The 20,526-nt window shown below is 44.1% G+C and overlaps 1 protein-coding gene across 1 annotated transcript; it reads right to left on the bottom strand.

Annotated features, from left to right (window-relative positions):
• Positions 1-890: 890 nt before the first annotated feature.
• Positions 891-19,138, bottom strand: SOSTDC1 (sclerostin domain containing 1). Its single transcript, XM_063924415.1, has 2 exons — positions 18,565-19,138; positions 891-2,505 (listed from the first exon to the last, which is right to left on the bottom strand). The coding sequence occupies exons 1-2, from the start codon at positions 18,770-18,772 to the stop codon at positions 2,066-2,068; spliced, it is 648 nt and encodes a 215-aa protein (XP_063780485.1). The 5' UTR covers positions 18,773-19,138; the 3' UTR covers positions 891-2,065.
• Between the last annotated feature and the right edge of the window lie 1,388 nt (positions 19,139-20,526).

Genomic DNA, 20,526 nt, shown 5'->3' with positions numbered 1-20,526 from the left:
TGAAACCTATTAAGTCCTGAACTCCAGAGTGTAGACACAAGTTGGGAACGGGGCACAACCTCACATTGGAAATGAAAGAGGGAGGAGTCACAGACAACATATGAAAATACTGGTTATAATTTTGGGTGACATATGGGGGGATATTCAATTGTTTGAAAAGTCAGTTGAGTGTCAGTTTTTTCCTATCTAATAAACAGGAAAACACAGACACCCAACCGACTTTTCAAACAGTTGAATTCTCACCATAGTGTGTGAAGGGGGGGCGGGGGTAATTACAACACTCAGTGACTGGGTGTAAAAAATCCAACTGGTTTGAATTCTATTTGATTCACCTAAGCTACCACCTAAGTTCCCACTTGTAGGTCTGTATGCTCCCTGCCCAACTCTATAATAAGTATTCAATGGGACTGTGCCTTCCACAATTCTGCCCGTGGCAAAAAATGAATGTTTCTGATCTTGGGTGTATATTTACTAAAGCTTCTAAAAAGTACTACCAATCAGATTCCAGCTACCATTTCTCTGTTGTATCCTAGAAAATGGTAGACAAAATGTAATTGGTTGCTATGGGCAACGTCACATTTAATCTTTAGAAGCATTAGTAAATATACCCCTAGGTGCCAGCAGTGTAAGGTACTTTCATTGTATTCTCTCCATCGCACTAGGCAAAGCCACAGAATGTTCCATAAACAAGGGATGTCTAGTGGATGGCCAGATTTTGGACGTCAAAGATTGTGTGCCTACAGGCTCAAATGGTGTTAATTCAGCCCTGCCCCTTATATTCTGTCATTAATACTTAGCAGGGCTATGACATGTTACCCCTCTGGGTTGCTGTAATACTCTGCACTGCAAAATTAATTAAACACATAAAAAAAAACACTTAAAGATATCAGTTCTTCATTGCACATTATAGCTTTTTAATAAACATTCCAACACATGTACTAATAAAAATATCACAATAAAAATATACCACAAATACTACATAATTATTTTACAATATCTACAATAAAAAGCAATGCGGGGTGCAGTCTACTTACAGGTTGTAAGAAAATACTTTGATACATAAAAAAAATGCTTTAATACATATAGGGGGAGACTCGTCAAAGCTTGGAGAGGGTTAAACTGCAGAGAGATAAAGTACCAGCCAATCAGCTTCTAGCTGTCACGTTACAGGCTGTATTTGGAAAATTACAGTTAGGAGCCGATTGGTCGGTACTTTAATTCTCTCCACTTTATCTCTCTCCAAGCTTAGATACACCGCCCCCATAATGTGCTGTACAAGTGAAAATACACATTCATAAGCTCCTACGACGAGCCCACGCTCACGCACAAGACGATGCGCAATTACATCGACCAATAAATACTTTAATTACAGTTTATATTACTGCCAAAACCCAACGGCGGGGGCGCTTTATATAAAGGGGAGGTTTAAAGCAATAGTACCGGGAAATGCAACTCAATCTTATAAGAAAACGCATTTTTTTGTATATTATCAACAATGGTGGTTTTGTAAAAAAAGAGGAGAAAATAAATTTTATGTATAAAAATGAAACAAATCCTTTGTAAATGATTTCTTGTTGACTGAAACAGAAAATCACCGTCTGCATTTGGCATGTGTTAGTGATATCACAACTGTCTCTAGCACAGGTTGGCGTACGAGGTGAGTAGGCGGATATACACGTAAGTAAAAGTAATGGAAAGATGTGGCCATATTTTTGCGTGATTACTGATCTTCTAATAAGAAGGCGTAAGTATAGTTATGGTCCTTTGGATAAAAAAATACCCCAAAAACTAGGGGTGGTATAAATTATTCCCACTTCTTCTATATACTTTGTCTTGTTTGAGCACCTCTGGGTCCTGTTATATAATAGCTTTAGACATAAAACGTCAGTAAATTTGCGTGGAATTTAGCAAAATAAATTTCTGTCCTTCAAAAAAGTTTAGAAGATATAAAAATCTATGTGACGATCGTGTAGCTTCATTGCTCGGGGTCCTCCAACGAACACAAAGGTCTGCAGATGAAGTCACTTTGGTTTTATGGAGTCCAGCTCATGGCACCATCCCATGCCTAGCTAGACATGTGTTTGCTGACCTTGCTTAGCCTCTTTCTGTCCCGGTTGCTCTTGGACTGATGATGCTGATGGGGGTGGATGGGTTTTATGGGTGAGGATTCCTCGTAGTTGTGGCTGGACTCGTTGTGCTGCCTCGTATACCTTTTGCACTTGCAGGAAGTGACCACGGTGACTTTGTAGATTCTGCTGGTGCCGTCGGCGCACTGGAGCTGAATGCGCTGCGTGCGCGTCTTGTCATTCACGCAACGCCATTCCTGTGAGCTTCTACGGCTCCAGTACTTCAGGCCATAGCCTCCTCCGATCCAGTTGGGTAGAATGGGAAGAGGGAGGCATTCTCCGGCACAAACCAGCTCCTTTAGGGGACTCAGACTGGTGCACTGGCCATCGGAAATATACTTGGTGGACCTCAGTTCTCGGCAACCCACTTGATGGTGGTCTGGAAATAGATGAAGAGCAATAAATATTAATTGCTTTGAAAAGTATACTATCAATCTATATTTCTCTTAAACTACTTCTATACGTAGGATAATATATATTAGATGACTAGACATTTCAAATCCTGTTGGCATTCCATATTAGGCCACGATTTGTGTACCCTTTGGAATGTCCGCCCAATGATCAGTGGTCCATTACACCTTATACAGATGTGCAAATATACAAACTTCATTTAATGTGTTAGTCAAAACTCCAATCTGGCTGCTATACAGGGGGACATGGAGATGAAGGGGGGATGAGGACTAATGTAGCTGTGGAGTCCCCTACAGATGGAGAAGCCATGCCACGACCAATATACTGTAAAGCTTTGTATGCAGCATATTGGAACAGTTTGTACGCAATGGTCTGTACAGAATATTTACTTATGTCTTGCAACAAATCCTGTCATTGTATCTAATTTTACCATAAAATATTGTAAAACACAGTGGGAGTCAGCAAGGTCGTGTCCCCCCACAAACACACACACACACACACACACACACACTCTTATCAAGCAAACGCTACACACGCATGAATCACGTAAACATAAAACAAATGTCCCACTACTAAGGGGGCCATCTGCTATAATATGCCAGGCCTTCAGTCCTACTATATACTGACCGGTCGACTTAACCCAATTTGTCACTGACCCAACAAGATGTTGAGAATAAAAGAAACAAATGTAGGAAATCAACACATGGTGCAATCCCGGCACTCGGCACAGTTGACAAAATTTGTGGACAATCCAGTCACGTGGGCGCAGCGGACAAATGACACAGATTCAGGGCATCAGACCAAGTAGATCACCGTGTATATGTGGCAGTGCCGGCTTCCAGGTCCAGATCACCTCACATATATGAAGTTATCAGTCGACGGGGCAGACGTGAGAGAGATAAAGTAGCAACCAATCAGCTCATAACTGTCATTTGTTAAACACAGCCTGTAACATGGCAGTTAGGAGCGGATTGGTTGGTAGTTTATCTTTCTCCACTTTACCTCTCTCTAAGGCTTAGTACATCGCCCCCATCAATGTGAGTACTGAAAGCTTAGCCTATTGGAGGTTTTCGCAAACAAGATGAGGAGTGTATGAAGGATTCAGAACACATTTAAATGAATTATCATGAGGTTTAATAACCACTGCAGCAGCCTCTGCGATATTCTTCAGACTTCCCTCGTTCCAGTCAATGGCATATTAATCATCACAAATATTTACTGAGCCCTCATCCCGGCTACGATGCGGCTCGAGACTCCACTATCGATGACAGAACCATCAATCGGCCCCTGATTACTTCATGGACAGGGTATTCCCACATGTTCTCCATATAACATCAAAGACAAAGGGTATACATCTAAGCCCCTCCAGCCGCTGTGGAACTAAACATACCAGCATGCTCTGCCACAGTTTATCTATTAGGGTATGCTAAAACTGTGGCAGGGCATGCTGGGATGTATAGTTCCACAGAGGCCACGTGTTGAATACCCCTGATCTAAGATATAAGGGTAGATTTACTAAAGTTTCCAAAAATGAAAACTGGAGGTGTGGCCCATGGCAGCCAATCAGATTCTAGCTATGCTTTCTGTACCGCATTCTAGAAAATGACAGAATGTGGTTAGTTGCTACAGGTGACAGCTAGGGTTACCACCTCATTCCTTTTATTCTGGACACATATTAATTACACAGGTTCTGTGGCTGATTAAAACCAGGAGAAATGGAGTCTTGAAGTCAGCCAGCCGCAGAACCTGTGTAATTAATATGTGTCCAGAATTAAAGGGATGAGGTGGCAACCATAGCGACAGCGCCACTTGTCTGTATTAGGAGCTTTAATAAATCTACTCCATGAACTTCATGGCCAGTAACCTTACTCCAGAGGGCTGACCGACCTCTGAGATCCGGCCTCAGCTACATTCTCATGGGACCGGAGACCCATCCATAGGTTAGGGACAACAGAGGAACAGGGCGGGTTGGGGCCGACATCCCTTGGGAGAAGTGATGAAAGTGACGGTTCGCTCTCACTCTAGCGGAAACAGATGATCAGTGGAAGACAATGGGCCGCGCCATAACATCTCATTGACACGTCCACCGCTGTGGCCTCTGATCTCCAGAGAGAGGGCACGCTTGTCTGCTTCTCCTCTCCCCACCATCATACGTTTCCTCATGATGTTAAAAGATGCCAGAAGTCCTTTTTTTTTTTTCCTTCCTTGCATATTGCATGATTAATAGGCTATGGGACCCATGCCAAACCTAACTTCTGTTCATCACGATCCAGATCCCCCCCCCCCATCAGACAAGTCAGAATGGTGGGCTGCCCCAGGCAAGACGAGGGTGGTGGGGACTTCATTACAATGTGTGGATTTCTCTTTTCTGCCAGAGGCCTGGAGCACACAAGCGCTCAGCCAGGAAGTGGAAACAAACGCTGGACTCAAATCAAAGCCTTTAATGTCTAGGTAACACTTTGCATTGCTGAAGTGCCACAGACAGGTGAGAGTGGGAAGGGGGGCGGCGCAGCTCTCTCCGTGCTCTGTCTACAGGTGTCGTAGGGATCGCCAGGGGAAGAGTTGGAAAGGTGGAGGGGATGTGTACACAGTCATGTGTGGGCCCGTGTCACAGAGACAGTGTTTTGTCCCAACCCGGCAGATGACAAGTAGTCTTTCATACAAAAACAATATGTCCTGTACAGAGTACTGGTATAGGCTGGTCTGTCCTCACCTCTTGGAAACATCATTCTATTACATAATATGAGTATGAGAAATCTATTAACTCCGTCGGGGTGATTCAAATGTTATTTATTTATTTATTTGGGGGGGGGGAGGGGTGCTCATCAATTGTTGCTCTGATCGGGCACCCATTACTTTTTAAGCACCCAAATAGAGGGGGGTTTAGCCGCAAACAGCGCCTAATCCCGCCTAAAGTCCTGGTTACTGCGCCCAAACTCCTTCTTGGGCGCCTAAGCCATGGACCTTTGGCACATCTCTTCTTGCTGCATCAGGAGGCTCCGATCAGTTTTGCGCCCTCTAGTGGTAGTTGCGGGGAGGGGGGGGGGGGGGGAGAAACAATTGAATGTCCCCATGTGAGTCATTTTGCAGATATTTGGAACTGGATGCATCGTTCTTCGTTCTCTGCTGGAAAACTGTTCCATACATTTATTATTTAGCTTACATACAGTACTACATTAGTGTTCATTCTAGCACCCTGCACCTTTAGAGGTAAAGTAGACAGAGGTAAAGAACCAGCCAATTAGCTCCTAGCTGTCATGTTATAGGCTGTGTTTGAAAATTGACAGTTAGGAGCTGATTGGTTGGTACTTTATTTCCGTCCACTTTATCTGCAGCGAAGGCTTAGTAAACAGACCTCTATGTGCCTGTGAAATGGACTGTTTAGATGAAGGGTCTCTTTATCAGAGGCAAAAAAGATCCAGATCCTACGGACAGTCCCGTTATGGCGCGTGCCACAATGGCGCAATTTTCGCAGAGAAATTGCGTCATACAAATCTTAATCTGAAGGCAACTGCTGCCTGTATGGAATCCGTGCGGGATCCCATGTTATAATCCCTGCAATACGATCCACATTAGGAGTTCCCACACATTCTAAGGCTGGGTTCTCAGTGTCGAGCTAATATTTCCATTGTGTCATTTTCTATAGGTTTAGTGTCAGTTGCGGAGATACATTCTTTGTAATGAATTGTATCACTTCAGACTGAGGCATTCACTTGTCCGTAGTAATATTATATGTTATATGGTAAGTATTGGGGAGTGGAAAATATATATATATATATATATATATATAGAAAAAGCGGATAAGATCAGAGCGACCACCGGTGGTAAAAAAGTATAAAACTAGAGATATATATTTAAAAGCACAGGCGGGATTTATTCAAAACAAACGTAATCAGTTAAAAAAAAAAAAATTTTTTAAAAAAAAAAAAAAAAAAAAAAAATTTTTTTTGACACACATGTCAATATATAAAAAAAGGGGGTTATTTTTTCCAACAAAGTTTTCTGTTTAAAAGTGAACAGTAAAACATATATTCAGAGAAAAAGGCATAAAAAGGACATAAAAAAACATAAATGAGTGCTAAAAACGGGCCCTCATGGTAATAATAAAGGTATTGTGCAAAGTATAGATATATCTAAAATCAATTAGAACAAGAGAAGTAATGAATAGAATGAGTAGCTTATCTTTGGATTTTCAGTAATAGCAGGAATCACCCAACGCGTTTCGTCTTGTTTGACTTCATCAAGGGGTAGTGAGCACAGTGGGACATGTCAGTTATTTATACCCCTATGGGTCAGGAAATGATTAGTGACCTCATTTCCTGTGACAGGATGTTCAGGATATAAAAACCGTTATTATTTTAAGAAGTGCAATATACATAGTGTCAGCATATAGTGATAATGGCAGCATGTAAAGCGCCTTAATTGCGCTAAGAAAATGTGTCCAGAAATCATGTTAAATGCAGAAATACTTTTTGTTTACTAAAGTCCGGTTTTGTGACGCGAATTGCGTCATTTCCGCCCCACTTCCGGTGTCAGTGGATCCTTTCCGCGCATGCGCCGTTCGTTGTGAGAGGAAGTGCGGCGGCCATTTTCTTGGAGTCCGTGTATGGAGACCGTTGATCAGACTGGAAGCGGATGCCGGCGGCCATATTTTCATAGTTCATATGCATAGACTTCTACAGTTTGGATGCACTGACTTCGTCTCCACACAGGAGATCACAACATAAGGATGGGAGAAACAAGTGTCAGTGAAACCGCAGATACTTCTAAAAACGTGTCATTTTACTGTCTTTATTTGCAAGGAATATTAATTTAGTGAAAATTGTATTGGGACTATGCATCACAATACTTGTCACTGGATCATAAAATACTTTGATGCAGATAATAGAATGACATGTATTTTGCGACACCAGATAATTTCTATGGGTTCGCATATATTAGTATTATACAGGTTTATGTTAAATGAAGGAAATTTATATGGTGAGAATGGCATTGCAATAGGATTCATAAATGCATATGCATAATTTAGGGAATCATATGAACATTTTAATTAGATGGATGAAATAATAAATATAGGGTGAGAATCGAAATGGGGTGCGGGTAAAGGGAAAGGGAAAAAGGGGGGGGGGGAGGCGAAGAGAAACGAAGAGATGATATGAAGGAGATTGCAGAAAGAACACTGTCCCATATTCCAACTATTATTACAGTACCCGGTCTTCTTGGGATGTTCCCATACCCAGTACTGGCCGGGCCAACACTGCTTGGCTTCCAAGATCGGACGAATTTGGGCATATCCAGTGTGGTATGACTGTAATCTGTGGTCAGGGTAGTGGAGGAAGTGGTCCAGAGGTTGGGGTGCCCATTGCTCCGTATTCCAACCCGGACTGAGCTGGAAAAAGGGGATGCGAATATGATCAGGAGTTTAAGGAATCAGGCTTACGTTTATAGAAAGGGGGCTATTTCATAGCCTTCGTTCAGTCCATTCGGATGGAGGGATTTCAATTCATGTATCCAAAACATTTCCCTTCTTGACAGGAGGTTGGAGAGGTCCCCCCCTCTTTCTCCTAGTGCCACTAGTTCCAGGCCTTTGAATGTGAGTTCTTCCGGGTTGGAACCGTGATGTTGTAGGAAGTGCCTCGAAACTGCGTGAGTTTGGACCCGGTTCTTTATATTCCTTATATGTTCCTGTATGCGGATTTTCAGTGGTCTTTTAGTCTTTCCAATGTACTTCATCTTGCATGAGCATTCCAGAAGATATATGACGGAGCATGTATTACAGTTAATAAAGTGCTTGATTTTGTATTCCTTGGTATCACCTGTATTTTTAAAGGTTTTCCTGTTGGGGTTCACAAATTTGCAGATATTGCAGTGACCACATTTAAAGCATCCCACACATCTCGGTAGTGTGTTCCTTGGAGTGTCGTAGTTCTTTAACATACTTGGTGCGAGGAGGTCCTTTAGATTTTGTGATTTCTTAAAAACCACTTGTGGTTCAGTTGGTAGGTAATCTTTAAGGATGGGGTCCATTAGTAATATGTTCCAGTGTGATTTAAGTGTCTGTTTGATCAGGTTGTCATGTTTGCTGTAGGTGGTAATGAATCTAACCGTGTCTTTAGCATTTTCCTTTGGTTTGTATTCCAAGAGTTTGTTTCTTTCCAGGGTTTTGGCTTTTGCATTTGCAGCTGCTGTAATATGTTCAGGGTATCCCTTCTCTTTAAATCTCTCTGTGTAAACTGTCAGTTGGGCATCACGATCATCCGTCTTCGTACAGTTCCGTGCAATCCTTGTGAACTGAGAAAGGGGAATATTATTCTTCCATTGTTTATGGTGGTTACTATGGTAGTGGACATAGCTGTTTGTGTCCACCTTCTTAATAAAATTCTTCGAGATGATTTCATTCCCTTGGTGAGTCAATATTAGGTCTAGGAACTCTATCTGTTCCGTGCTGTTATTGGAAGTGAATTTCAAGTTCCTGTTATTGTCGGATATATATACGAGGAAGTTATTGAATGAGGTTTCATCTCCGTCCCATATAATTAAGATGTCATCAATGAATCTTTTATAAAATATTAGTTTAGTGTTGAAAGGATGATCCGTGTAAATACAGTCATTTTCCCAGTGGCCCATAAAGAGATTCGCGAAACTGGGCGCGAAAATTGTTCCCATCGCTGTCCCGCAGGTCTGGAGATAAAATTGGTCCTGAAATTTAAAATAATTGTGTTTTAAAATGAATTCCATAATATCACAAATAAAAATCCGGTGGTCGTCCTTAATAAAAGGGTCCTTTCTCATAAAAAAGTTGCATGCTTGAATTCCTTGGTCATGTTTGATGCACGTATATAAAGACTGTACATCTATAGTGGCCCACCTGTAAGTGTCTTTCCATATTTGTGATTCCATTAGGTTCAAAACTGATGTAGTGTCCTTAAGATACGCAGGTAGGTCCATGACATATTTTCTGAGGAAGATATCCACGTATTCTGACAGGTGAGATGTTAGAGAGTCAATTCCTGCCACGATTGGCCTCCCTGGTGGATTAGTCATAGATTTATGCACCTTTGGGAGAAAGTAAAAAATGGGGGTGACGGGGTTGGTGCTAAGGAGATACTGGTATTCCTCCTTGGTAAGTGTCTCGTTCCTGAGGCCTTTAAGGAGGATCGCTCTAAGTTCATCCACGAATGATTCTTTTGGATCTGCTGCTAGTGGTTTATAGGATGATTCATCTCCCAGTAATCTCTCAGCTTCCATGATGTACGCCGTGCGATCCATGATCACCAACCCCCCCCCTTTGTCAGCTGGTTTTAAAATAATGTCTTTATTTCCCTGGATTTGTTTGATTGCTTGTCTTTCTTTATTAGTTAGATTCTTCTCCTTAATAGGTTCGATCTCAACCTCACATAGGTCTTTTACCATTAGGTCATAAAACATGCCTATGTTGTTCCCCTTAGATTCCAGGGGATAAAATTTAGAGATCGGTCTTAATCCTGATTTAGATTGGTCATAGTTCCTTATGATCGCGTCTTCCTTCCTTAAAAAATGCCGTTTCAGAGTGAGTTTTCTCACGAATTTGTTCAGATCTACAAACGTGTCGAATTTATTCATCCCTTTTGTGGGTGCAAACGTTAGCCCTTTGTTCAAAAGTGAGATTTCGTGCGTGGTTAGGTCATGTTTTGATAGATTAAAGATGCCTTTAGGTGCGGAATCTTCTATTGCAGATACCTCCGTTTGAATCGGCTTTTTTCTGACACCCCCACGGCATCCTCTTCTTCTAGGTGCCTTTTTCGTGGTGATGCGTAGCTTGCTCCCTCTTTGGTGGTTGTGGTCGTGTCCCTGACCTTTGTACTTGGTCCTTGGGATAAAAAAACCTCTCCTGTTGAATCTAACTTACGTAGTGCTGTGAATCTGTTTGAAGTTTGTGTATGTCTCCTTTCTTGTAAAGCTTGGCTTGATAGTCTCCTTTTTCCTTTCTGTGATGCTGATTGCCAATAATCCTTTCTCACCTTCCGTTCTTGCGGTTCCTCGTGGTTGAACCTGTTCCAGTTTTTCACTTTATTATTTTCATAATCCTGTTTGTCCCTGCTGAACTTTTTTTCTTTATTCCTGATTACCGTGTCCTCAATGTGTTCAAGCTTCTTATTCAGAACTTTCTCGTTAATTTTAAAGTCCTCCTTGTCTTTGAAGGTCTCAAAACCTTTTTCCGTTTCTTTAATTTCCATCTCTAAATTGACTAAAATACGTTTTTTCTCCGATATGAGCAATCTCATTAAGTTGATGGAGCAATTGTGTAAGGTGGTATCCCATTCTTTCATAAAGGCTTGGTTTTCAGTACCAAAAGTGGGTTGCTTTAGAATTCTTAGACCTCTGGGGACTCTATCCACACTAACATAATGTTCTAGACCTTTAATGTCCCACCATGCTTTTATTTCCTTAACAAGAAGTCTCTCAATGTCCCAGAACATATTATCCAGGTTATCTGATGTGGGTATTTCCTCTGTCTTGTTAGTTTCATTAAAGATTTTGTTACACAAATTGCTCCTTTTATCTGTACGTTCGTTAATTCTAAACATGCTGTGTGAATCTACTGACCCAATTTGAGGCGGCTGTAAGAAATAGTACAGAGATATGTGTGTATGGGGTGAACTGACAGCGCCAGAAAAATTTGTAGATATAGTTTTTCACAGTATGTCTATTATACTCCCCTGTGGAATGTTATTTCTCTATGATACCACTCCCCTTTCTTTATGGGGTGTCTGCTCAATCTCAAATAAAACCTACACTTGTACGTGTGTAGGATAAAAGAAATTTAGAAAAAGCGGATAAGATCAGAGCGACCACCGGTGGTAAAAAAGTATAAAACTAGAGATATATATTTAAAAGCACAGGCGGGATTTATTCAAAACAAACGTAATCAGTTAAAAAAAAAAAAATTTTTTTTGACACACATGTCAATATATAAAAAAAGGGGGTTATTTTTTCCAACAAAGTTTTCTGTTTAAAAGTGAACAGTAAAACATATATTCAGAGAAAAAGGCATAAAAAGGACATAAAAAAACATAAATGAGTGCTAAAAACGGGCCCTCATGGTAATAATAAAGGTATTGTGCAAAGTATAGATATATCTAAAATCAATTAGAACAAGAGAAGTAATGAATAGAATGAGTAGCTTATCTTTGGATTTTCAGTAATAGCAGGAATCACCCAACGCGTTTCGTCTTGTTTGACTTCATCAAGGGGTAGTGAGCACAGTGGGACATGTCAGTTATTTATACCCCTATGGGTCAGGAAATGATTAGTGACCTCATTTCCTGTGACAGGATGTTCAGGATATAAAAACCGTTATTATTTTAAGAAGTGCAATATACATAGTGTCAGCATATAGTGATAATGGCAGCATGTAAAGCGCCTTAATTGCGCTAAGAAAATGTGTCCAGAAATCATGTTAAATGCAGAAATACTTTTTGTTTACTAAAGTCCGGTTTTGTGACGCGAATTGCGTCATTTCCGCCCCACTTCCGGTGTCAGTGGATCCTTTCCGCGCATGCGCCGTTCGTTGTGAGAGGAAGTGCGGCGGCCATTTTCTTGGAGTCCGTGTATGGAGACCGTTGATCAGACTGGAAGCGGATGCCGGCGGCCATATTTTCATAGTTCATATGCATAGACTTCTACAGTTTGGATGCACTGACTTCGTCTCCACACAGGAGATCACAACATAAGGATGGGAGAAACAAGTGTCAGTGAAACCGCAGATACTTCTAAAAACGTGTCATTTTACTGTCTTTATTTGCAAGGAATATTAATTTAGTGAAAATTGTATTGGGACTATGCATCACAATACTTGTCACTGGATCATAAAATACTTTGATGCAGATAATAGAATGACATGTATTTTGCGACACCAGATAATTTCTATGGGTTCGCATATATTAGTATTATACAGGTTTATGTTAAATGAAGGAAATTTATATGGTGAGAATGGCATTGCAATAGGATTCATAAATGCATATGCATAATTTAGGGAATCATATGAACATTTTAATTAGATGGATGAAATAATAAATATAGGGTGAGAATCGAAATGGGGTGCGGGTAAAGGGAAAGGGAAAAAGGGGGGGGGGGAGGCGAAGAGAAACGAAGAGATGATATGAAGGAGATTGCAGAAAGAACACTGTCCCATATTCCAACTATTATTACAGTACCCGGTCTTCTTGGGATGTTCCCATACCCAGTACTGGCCGGGCCAACACTGCTTGGCTTCCAAGATCGGACGAATTTGGGCATATCCAGTGTGGTATGACTGTAATCTGTGGTCAGGGTAGTGGAGGAAGTGGTCCAGAGGTTGGGGTGCCCATTGCTCCGTATTCCAACCCGGACTGAGCTGGAAAAAGGGGATGCGAATATGATCAGGAGTTTAAGGAATCAGGCTTACGTTTATAATCCCTGCAATACGATCCACATTAGGAGTTCCCACACATTCTAAGGCTGGGTTCTCAGTGTCGAGCTAATATTTCCATTGTGTCATTTTCTATAGGTTTAGTGTCAGTTGCGGAGATACATTCTTTGTAATGAATTGTATCACTTCAGACTGAGGCATTCACTTGTCCGTAGTAATATTATATGTTATATGGTAAGTATTGGGGAGTGGAAAATATATATATATATATATATATATATATGTATGTACATGTGGGGGTTATCTGTCACGTACAATGTCAACGCTCAATGGGGGTGGGGGAGGGGGCTTATACTTTGTTACCTGCAAATTAGGGGCACTGTGTTATACAGTACAAAGTATGGAGCACAGGGGATCCGGACTGAAAGTCGACAGTAACTAGGTCGACAATGTCTAGGTCGACCACTATTGGTCGACAGTAACTAGGTCGACAGGGTGTCTAGATCGACAGGGTCTTTAGGTCGACATGTTCTAGGTCGACAGGTCAAAAGGTCGACATGAGTTTTTCACAATTTTTTTCTTTTTTTGAACCTTTTCATACTTAACGATCCACGTGGACTACGATTGGAACGGTAATCTGTGCCGAGCGAAGCGAAGACACCATGCGAGGGGACGCGGTGCACTAATTGGGGTTCCCGGTCACTCTACGAAGAAAACGACACCAAAATAACATTAAAAACTCATGTCGACCTTTTGACATGTCGACCTAGAACATGTCGACCTAAAGACCCTGTTGACCTAGTTACTGTCGACCAATAGTGGTCGACCTAGACATTGTCGACCTAGTTACTGTCGACTTTCAATACCACACCCGGAGCACAGATGGGGGAAAGCTGGCAGCTCATTTACAGGGATATGCCCAAGTTTTAAAGCTTGTGCCGGGATGTAGCAACAATTACAGTGCCGACGTATGTAATGTCAACACCACACTGTTAACAGTTATGATATGATGTTTTAAAATGTTGTCGCTAAGCCCATGTTTGGGGTAAAGGTCACCGCGGCTTCTCAGAGATCAAAGCGCAGGTTCTCCCAGTAAACTGACACTGTTTTCCGCCAATATCCCATGGTCTCTACTGCTAAAATAAATGAATCAGCACCATATGCACGCTCACAAATACACATGCTCTAAAACACGTTCCAAAACCGTATGTACGGGCAAAAATAAATATTTACTAAACTTGTGCAAAAGGCAAAATGCATCCTGCTCCAATGAGCGCCCTGTCCTGCGCAAGAGCGCAAATGCATCTCAAAGAATGTCTGCGAAACGCTGTCACAAACGTCAGATGAACCAAAAGTACGACAGCGGCTTGCTGATCCCCATTGATATCCACTGAACATAATCCAGAGGATGACGCAGTGGGAGGATGTTACGCTGCCCGACAGTACTATTATCTGATTGGCTGCTATGGGTGAGAGGGATTGGGGCATACAGCACGAGGTTACCTGGGTCACCATACTGTATTACTCACAGCAAAAGAATCTTAAAGCCCCAAAATAGGAAACAGCTTGTAACTCTCCCCTCGGCCGATACACAAGTATGAAACCGGACCACAAAACCCCTGCAGATTTCATAGAATAACATGACTGTGTAATAAACCCAACACACTACAGTAAATGCCTGATGGTGAATTGCAATAAATGGGAACTTGCTATAAACTTTATGTGCCGGACGGAGCAGGGTTCCTCAGCCTGACACGTACCCCCAGGGGCGCAGAGCACCGATGCAAGAGGCTAAATGTCAGTGTAATATATAAGCAGACATGTAGACTGCAGAACAGACCAATACAATAGAGACAGCTTATTCTTTTCACCTTTATCACATAACTGGTTACCTAGAAAACATTTATACACACTCTCTGGGGTACACACACACTCTCCGGGGTACACACACACTCTCCGGGGTACATACACACTCTCTGGGGTACACACACACTCTCCGGCGTACATACACACTCTCCGGCGTACATACACACTCTCCGGGGTACACACACACTCTCCGGCGTACATACACACTCTCTGGGGTACACACTCTCCGGGGTACATACACACTCTCCGGCGTACATACACACTCTCCGGGGTACACACACACTCTCCGGCGTACATACACACTCTCCGGCGTACATACACACTCTCCGGGGTACATACACACTCTCTGGGGTACACACTCTCCGGGGTACATACACACTCTCTGGGGTACACACTCTCCGGGGTACACACACACTCTCCGGCGTACATACACACTCTCCGGCGTACATACACACTCTCCGGCGTACATACACACTCTCCGGGGTACATACACACTCTCTGGGGTACACACTCTCCGGGGTACATACACACTCTCCGGGGTACATACACACTCTCTGGGGTACATACACACTCTCTGGGGTACATACACACTCTCTGGGGTACACACTCTCCGGGGTACATACACACTCTCCGGGGTACACACACACTCTCCGGCGTACATACACACTCTCCGGGGTACACACACACTCTCCGGCGTACATACACACTCTCCGGGGTACATACACACTCTCTGGGGTACACACTCTCCGGGGTACATACACACTCTCCGGGGTACATACACACTCTCTGGGGTACACACTCTCCGGGGTACATACACACTCTCTGGGGTACATACACACTCTCCGGGGTACATACACACTCTCTGGGGTACATACACACTCTCCGGGGTACATACACACTCTCTGGGGTACACACTCTCCGGGGTACATACACACTCTCTGGGGTACACACTCTCCGGGGTACATACACACTCTCTGGGGTACATACACACTCTCTGGGGTACATACACACTCTCTGGGGTACACACTCTCCGGGGTACATACACACTCTCCGGGGTACACACACACTCTCCGGCGTACATACACACTCTCCGGCGTACATACACACTCTCCGGGGTACATACACACTCTCTGGGGTACACACTCTCCGGGGTTCATACACACTCTCCGGGGTACATATACACTCTCCGGGGTACATACACACTCTCCGGGGTACATACACACTCTCTGGGGTACATACACACTCTCTGGGGTACACACTATCACATATATTGTACAACATATCGTTCTGACGCGGATCGGAACAATATTTATCGTACACATCATATAGTGTGTACACCCGTAGCACATGCACTGCGGTCATTCACTGCACGGCCCCATCTGATGTGCTGCATGTCAGATAGGACAATGCAATGAGTGATGGCATGCAGTTACATGCATACTGTAACGATACGCTGCACCGCCATACACCGGATCGTGCAGTGCATGTGATGTTACTGCGCCCTGCGCCGTTGGGTGGAACACACATCGCAGTGGGTACACATTAGACGACCAGCAAATGATGTCATGGTTGTGCAGATTTCCCTTGAACTCCCAAACGGCACAGTGCACACACACTACCTGCATAGTGCACACACACTAACGGAACAGTGCACACACACTACCTGCATAGTGCACACACACACTAACGGAACAGTGCACACACACTACCTGCATAGTGCACACACACTACTAACGGAACAGTGCACACACACTACCTGCATAGTGCACACACACTACTAACGGAACAGTGCACACACACTACCTGCATTGTGCACACACACTACCGGCACAGTGCACACACACTAACGGCACAGTGCATACACACTACCTGCATAGTGCACACACACTACCGGCACAGTGCACACACACTAACGGCACAGTGCACACACACTAACGGCACAGTGCACACACACTACCGGCACAGTGCACACACACTAACGGCACAGTGCACACACACTACCGGCACAGTGCACACACACTAACGGCACAGTGCACACACACTAACGGCACAGTGCACACACACTACCGGCACAGTGCACACACACTAACGGCACAGTGCACACACACTACCGGCACAGTGCACACACACTACCGGCACAGTGCACACACACTACCGGCACAGTGCACACACACTACCGGCACAGTGCACACACACTAACGGCACAGTGCACACACACTAACGGCACAGTGCACACACACTAACGGCACAGTGCACACACACTACCGGCACAGTGCACACACACTACCGGCACAGTGCACACACACTACCTGCATAGTGCACACACACTACCGGCACAGTGCACACACACTAACGGCACAGTGCACACACACTACCGGCACAGTGCACACACACTACCTGCATAGTGCACACACACTACCGGCACAGTGCACACACACTAACGGCATAGTGCATACACACTACCGGCACAGTGCACACACACTAACGGCATAGTGCATACACACTACCGGCACAGTGCACACACACTACCTGCATAGTGCACACACACTACCGGCACAGTGCACACACACTAACGGCATAGTGCATACACACTACCGGCACAGTGCACACACACTAACGGCATAGTGCACACACACTACCGGCACAGTGCACACACACTACCGGCACAGTGCACACACACTAACGGCATAGTGCATACACACTGTGCATTGTTGCAATAGACCTAACAATATATCATCTGTGGCCACATCTGGGTGTGTGCTGCCATTGATGATATCTTCAGACTGAGCTGCATGTAGGGACGACCTGAAAGATGCGATGAACGCCGCTGCGGGAGTGCGCTTTCTGCGTACACACTGGACGATTTCAATGATTTATTTATATATATAGAGAGAGTAAAAGTTCAGAACATGGGTTACACTAACACTCTAACTTAACCCAAGTAAATATTATATATATAGTATATATACACACGCACACATACAGTAGATAGATAGATAGATAGATAGATAGATAGATAGATAGATAGATAGATAGATAGATAGATAGCTATAGAGAGATGATAGATAGATAGATAGATAGATAGATAGAGAGAGAGATGATAGATAGATAGATAGATAGATAGATAGATAGATAGATAGATAGATAGATAGATAGATAGATAGATAGATAGCTATAGAGAGAGAGTGAGAGATGAGATAGATAGATAGATAGATAGATAGATAGATAGATAGATAGATAGATAGATAGATAGATAGATAGATAGATAGATAGATAGATAGATAGATAGCTATAGAGAGAGAGTGAGAGATGAGATAGATAGATAGATAGATAGATAGATAGATAGATAGATAGATAGATAGATAGATAGATAGATAGATAGATAGATAGACAGAGAGATAGATAAGATAGCTATAGAGAGAGATAGATAGATAGATAGATAGATAGATAGATAGATAGATAGATAGATAGATAGATAGATAGATAGATAGATAGATAGATAGATAGATAGCTATAGAGAGAGAGTGAGAGATGAGATAGATAGATAGATAGATAGATAGATAGATAGATAGATAGATAGATAGATAGATAGATAGATAGATAGATAGATAGACAGAGAGATAGATAAGATAGCTATAGAGAGAGATAGATAGATAGATAGATAGATAGATAGATAGATAGATAGATAGATAGATAGATAGATAGATAGATAGATAGATAGATAGATAGATAGATAGATAGATAATGCAGTTGCATGCCCCAGTGACTTACTGTTCCTGTCCATGGCAGAGGTGCCCCCTTGGTGCCTGCCCCCGTTCCTGGCCTGGTTGCTGGCACTGCTGTTGGCCCCGGGCACGGAGTGCTTGCCCAGCTGTGCGGGATACTGGATCTCGGTGGCATCGTTCTTGTAGCAGAGGCAGCCCCGGAGCAGGAGGCAGGCCAGGCAGAGCAGGCAGCGCTGGAAGCTGGGGATGAGCATGGTGGGTGCGGGCTGCAGCGGTGACTGGGAGCGCACAGCCGGCTCCCTCCCTATATACCGGTGGGCGGGCGGGGGTATCCTCAGGTGTCAGCGGCTGCAGGGAGAGGGGAGCGGCGGTCTCCTCCCAGGGACAGGGCAGCGCGGGACGCACACAGGGGTGGGTGGTGGTGGTTACACTGGGTGCAAGGGGCAGTTGCAGGGTGCAGTGATATCGCTTCTATGGGGGCAGTTATAGGGTGCAGATGTGTCACTTGCTTTGGGGGCAGTTATAGGGCGCAGATGTGTCACTTGCTTTGGGGGTAGTTATAGGGTGCAGATGTGTCACTTGCTATGGGGGTAGTTATAGGGTGCAGATGTGTCACTTGCTATGGGGGTAGTTACAGGGTGCAGATGTGCTTTGGGGGCAGTTATAGGGTGCAGATATGTAACTTGCTTTGGGGGCAGTTATAGGGTGCAGATGTGTCACTTGCTTTGGGGGCAGTTGCAGGGACAGGGAGCAGTGGGGACAGACACAGGGTGCAGGGCCGGCAATGGCATGAGGACAGCTATAGACCACTTGTGTCACGTGCATTGCGGGCAGTTGCAGTGGGCATGTTACAGAGAGCAGGAGTTACAGATACAGGGTGCAGGGTTGGCAGTTGCAGGATGCAGTAGTGGGAGGTACATAGTGCAAAAGGGCAGTTACAGGGTGCAGGGGTGTCACTTGCATGAGGAGCAATTACAGTGTGCAGTTTGGGCTGATACAGGATGTCTGGGTGTCAGTTGCAGGGAGGTGCGTTTATAGGATATGGGGGTGTAGTTGCATGAGGGGAAGATACAGGATGCAGGGGTGGCAGTTACATGGTTTTAGGGTGGTAGTTGCAGGGTGCAATGGTGGCAGTTGCACAGGTGCAGTTTTTTGGTGCAGAGGTATCGCTTGCATGAGGGGCAGTTACAAGGTGTAGGGGTGTCACTTGCGTGAGGCATGAGAGTGCAGTTATGGCAGTTGCATGGGGGCAGTTATAACATGCAGTGGGTGCAATTTTGGGGTGCGAATGTGTCAATTGCATGAGGTGGGGTGGAAGGTGCAGGGGGCAGGTACAGGGAGCATGGGGGTCACTTGTGTGAAGGGCAATTGCAGGGTGCAGTGATGGCAGTTGCATGGGTGCGGTTACGGATTGCAAGGCTAGAAATTGCACTCTTCAGAGGTGTCAATTGTATGAGGGGCAGTTACAAGGTGTAGGGGGGCAGTGGGGGCAGTTGCAGGGTCCTAGGGTGGTAGTTACAGGTTGTGGGGGAGGGGCAATTACATGGTGCAGTTGCATGGGGACAGTTACAGTGCAATGGGTGCTATTACGGGTTGCAGAGGTGTCAATTGCATGAGGGGCAGTTACAAGGTGTAGGGGGGCAGTCACAGTTTGCAGTGGGGGCAGTTGAAGGGGGATGCAGTTACATGGTGCACTGGTGTCACTTGCATGGGAGGCAGCTACAGGATGCAGGGGGCAAAGTTATACTGTGCAGTTATGGGAGGTGCAGGGGTGACAGTTACAGGGTGCAGAGTTGGAAGGTGCATGGGGGTAGTTACAGGGTGCAGTGGTGAAAGGAATATGGGTTCGCTCCAGGATGCAGAGGTAAAAGGAACATGGGGGTAGTTACAGGGTGCAGTGGTGGAAGAAACATGGGGGGTAGCTACAGTGTGGAGGGAACATGGGGGTAGTTACAGGGTGCAGGGGTGGAGGTACATGGGGGTAGTTAAAGGGTGGAGGGAATATGGG

Source organism: Pseudophryne corroboree, chromosome 5 (assembly GCF_028390025.1).
Source record: "Pseudophryne corroboree isolate aPseCor3 chromosome 5, aPseCor3.hap2, whole genome shotgun sequence".
Taxonomy (NCBI): domain Eukaryota; kingdom Metazoa; phylum Chordata; class Amphibia; order Anura; family Myobatrachidae; genus Pseudophryne; species Pseudophryne corroboree.
This window is presented reverse-complemented; position numbering and strand designations above follow the sequence as displayed.

Bases quoted from the DNA above. Each gene is read 5' to 3' on its own strand.
- SOSTDC1 (XM_063924415.1), bottom strand. From the start codon at position 18,772: ATGCTCATCCCCAGCTTCCAGCGCTGCCTGCTCTGCCTGGCCTGCCTC. The intron at 2,506-18,564 runs GTAAGTCACTGG...ATCTATTTCCAG, and splicing joins CTCTGCCATGGACAGGAACA to ACCACCATCAAGTGGGTTGC.